Source organism: Gavialis gangeticus, unplaced genomic scaffold (genome assembly GCF_001723915.1).
Source record: "Gavialis gangeticus isolate Ggan-Ray unplaced genomic scaffold, GavGan_comp1, whole genome shotgun sequence".
Classification (NCBI taxonomy): domain Eukaryota; kingdom Metazoa; phylum Chordata; order Crocodylia; family Gavialidae; genus Gavialis; species Gavialis gangeticus.
The window spans coordinates 51334494-51336936 of record NW_017729029.1 but is presented as its reverse complement, the minus strand read 5'-3'; the positions used below and the strand labels follow the sequence as shown (position 1 = coordinate 51336936).

The window sequence follows — 2443 nt, the reverse complement described above, 5'->3', positions numbered from 1 at the left end:
CACCCCACCACACACACACACCCCCCGCATGTTAATTCAGGTCTGAAACTTCCTTAGATTGTAGCTGTGAAAAATGACATGTACTGGGTGGGTGAGCAACTATCCCTTTCCAAATACAGTCCTGCAGCACTTGCTCATGTAAGGCATCCCACTGAAGTCACTGGGACATCTCCTGGGGGATACAGACCCCCCAGGTGAGTAAGCACTGCAGACTCGAATTCATCACCTTTTGTAATCAATACAAAGTTATCAAAGCAATGAAATAAGAACTGGTGCATCTTTAAGAAGAAAGCAGAGCACACGAAGTCTTACGTGTTTGGCCAGTGTGTTCTGTTCCTTTTTAAGTCGGGTTGTCGAACTTTTTGAACTCTGCTTCTGAAATTTTGAATACTGCCACACAAGAACTAAAAATCTTCACTGTCATCTCTCAAAGAGTTTAAACAAACAATATTAAAATACCATCTTCTGTCACATTTAAAGGCAGTTGGATATGTTTTTTTTCCTCTATATTTGTATATACAGAGTTCTGATCTAGAAAAACCAATACAATAAACCTTTTTTTTATGTTTAAAAACAGGCAGTCTTTGGTGACGCAAAGGCAGAGATTTTTTTTGTTACCTCCTGCCTATTTCACTCTGTCTCATGAAGTGAATGTTGTTGGCACTGTCAGAAAGTTCAAGATACTGCTCCACAGATAAAACAAAATATCCATCATAGCCTTGTACCCTCCCAGTGCTTAAAAGCTGCTGTTTCTCTCCCTCTGTCCATGATCTAATGCCTTCTTCCCCTTCTTGCAGCCGTCTCTGTTCCTTAGTCCAGGCTTGCGCTACGGCCCTCTGCCTGGCTATTTCTAAGACATGGTTCTTCTCCTCTTCTATGGTCGTTCCATACCGAACATTAAAGCACAATGCGCCGTGCTGGAGTTGTATATCGGCAAACCGTCTAGTCCTGCCATTGATGACGGAAGTCATCTGGGACACAGTGACATTAACACCATTTTCCAAAATGCGCCGTCCCCCAGTGTTGCCTATCAGAGCCAAGTCTTCTTCCAAAGACCCCAGCTTGATGAAGTAGTGTGTATCGCGGCCATCTATGGTAAAATGGAGGTTCTCCAGATAGTGAGCATTGTTGAGGATGGCAGCAATGCGCCGACTATCCTCATTTGCTACTCCTATAATGTCAGCAGTCACTATTCCATCCTTAATAGCAAATTTGATGCCTTTGCCAAAAACTGAAGGAATGGCTGCAAACCTGGGCTGTTTTCCTCCTTCAAGACACCTCCCGTCACTGTACCTGGGGGTCATAGGAAGTTGGTCCAAAGAGATAAAGTTTCTTAGTTGTTTTTGTAGCTCGCATTGAATGCCAAGGATAGTCTGGAAGAGAAAACAGCATCAATGTTTGAGGTAAAGATTTTATACACAATTCATAATTGGCCCCTATGACAAACACTTTCTCTCTGATCTCAATAGATCGTTAGCTTCTCAGAGCTTGAACTGACCATCTACATTTGTCTATAAAATACTGCGCACATCTGTAGAGTTACAGAGATAAAAAATACATAGTTTCTTTAGTGACAGTCTAGGTCTACTGCTTCCCGTCTTTTCCATTTCCAATCATCACATTTGGAAATATAATTATCGGATCTCGTGTCTTTCTGTTGCTTTAAAAAACTGGAGTAAGTTGGTGAAAACTCTTTATCATCTCCCAGAAACTGCTATTCTAGTCTGTCTCCCTGAGAAGAGGGTTTCCTCCTCAGACTTCCTCTGGAATTTGGGAGACCCAAATTTAAAATGATGCTACAACCTTGAGCATCAGTTACTTTATTTGTGTCTCAGTTCTCCTTACATGAAGTGGGACTAATGTTCTTAGTCCTGTCCTTAAAAGGGAAGTACATTAAGGGTTGTAGAATGTCCAGACACTAAAAGGAAAGGAGAAACTAGCTAAGATCAGGAGACAGATTCATTGCTTCATCCCTATTCAGGAAAAAAACTCTTACTTAAATCCATTCTTTGGTGTCATAGACACCATATAGACATTCTCAGTGTTACACTCGTTATGTACCTCTATCAGGCCTGTGCAAAGTGACTAGTATTTGCTTCGGGTCCAGATTTGGACGATTCAGTGATTCAAATCACTGTACTGAAATGATTTGGCTGAATCTGATTTGGAGATTTGTTCGCTGCCAAATCGGCCAAATGTCTGAATCAAACAGGCCCGCTCTCCCAGCCCGCTCCCCCCGCCCCCCACCCATGGCTGCCTTGCACATTCCACCTCCTTGCCCTTAAAAAAAAAAAAAAAAAAAAAAAAAAAGCCCCACACTCATCAGCTGCTGCCAGGGGGGTGGGCATCCCCGCTGCCTCCCACTGACCTGTGGTGCATCAGGGCTCTGCCACGAGCCCCCAGAGGTCCTGATGGCTGCTGCAGCAGCCAGTGAATGCAGGGC

The 2443-nt window shown here is 43.3% G+C and overlaps 1 protein-coding gene across 2 annotated transcripts in view; it reads right to left on the bottom strand.

Moving 5' to 3' along the window:
• The window catches only part of TENM1 (teneurin transmembrane protein 1), a 490026-nt gene that overhangs the window by 11069 nt on the left and 476514 nt on the right, over nucleotides 1–2443 (bottom strand). For both annotated transcript variants that reach the window (XM_019521566.1, XM_019521567.1), the window contains one exon: nucleotides 20–1373. In XM_019521566.1, the coding sequence (XP_019377111.1) occupies nucleotides 615–1373 (759 nt within the window). In that variant the 3' untranslated portion in view covers nucleotides 20–614. The remainder of the gene's footprint in view (nucleotides 1–19; nucleotides 1374–2443) is intronic.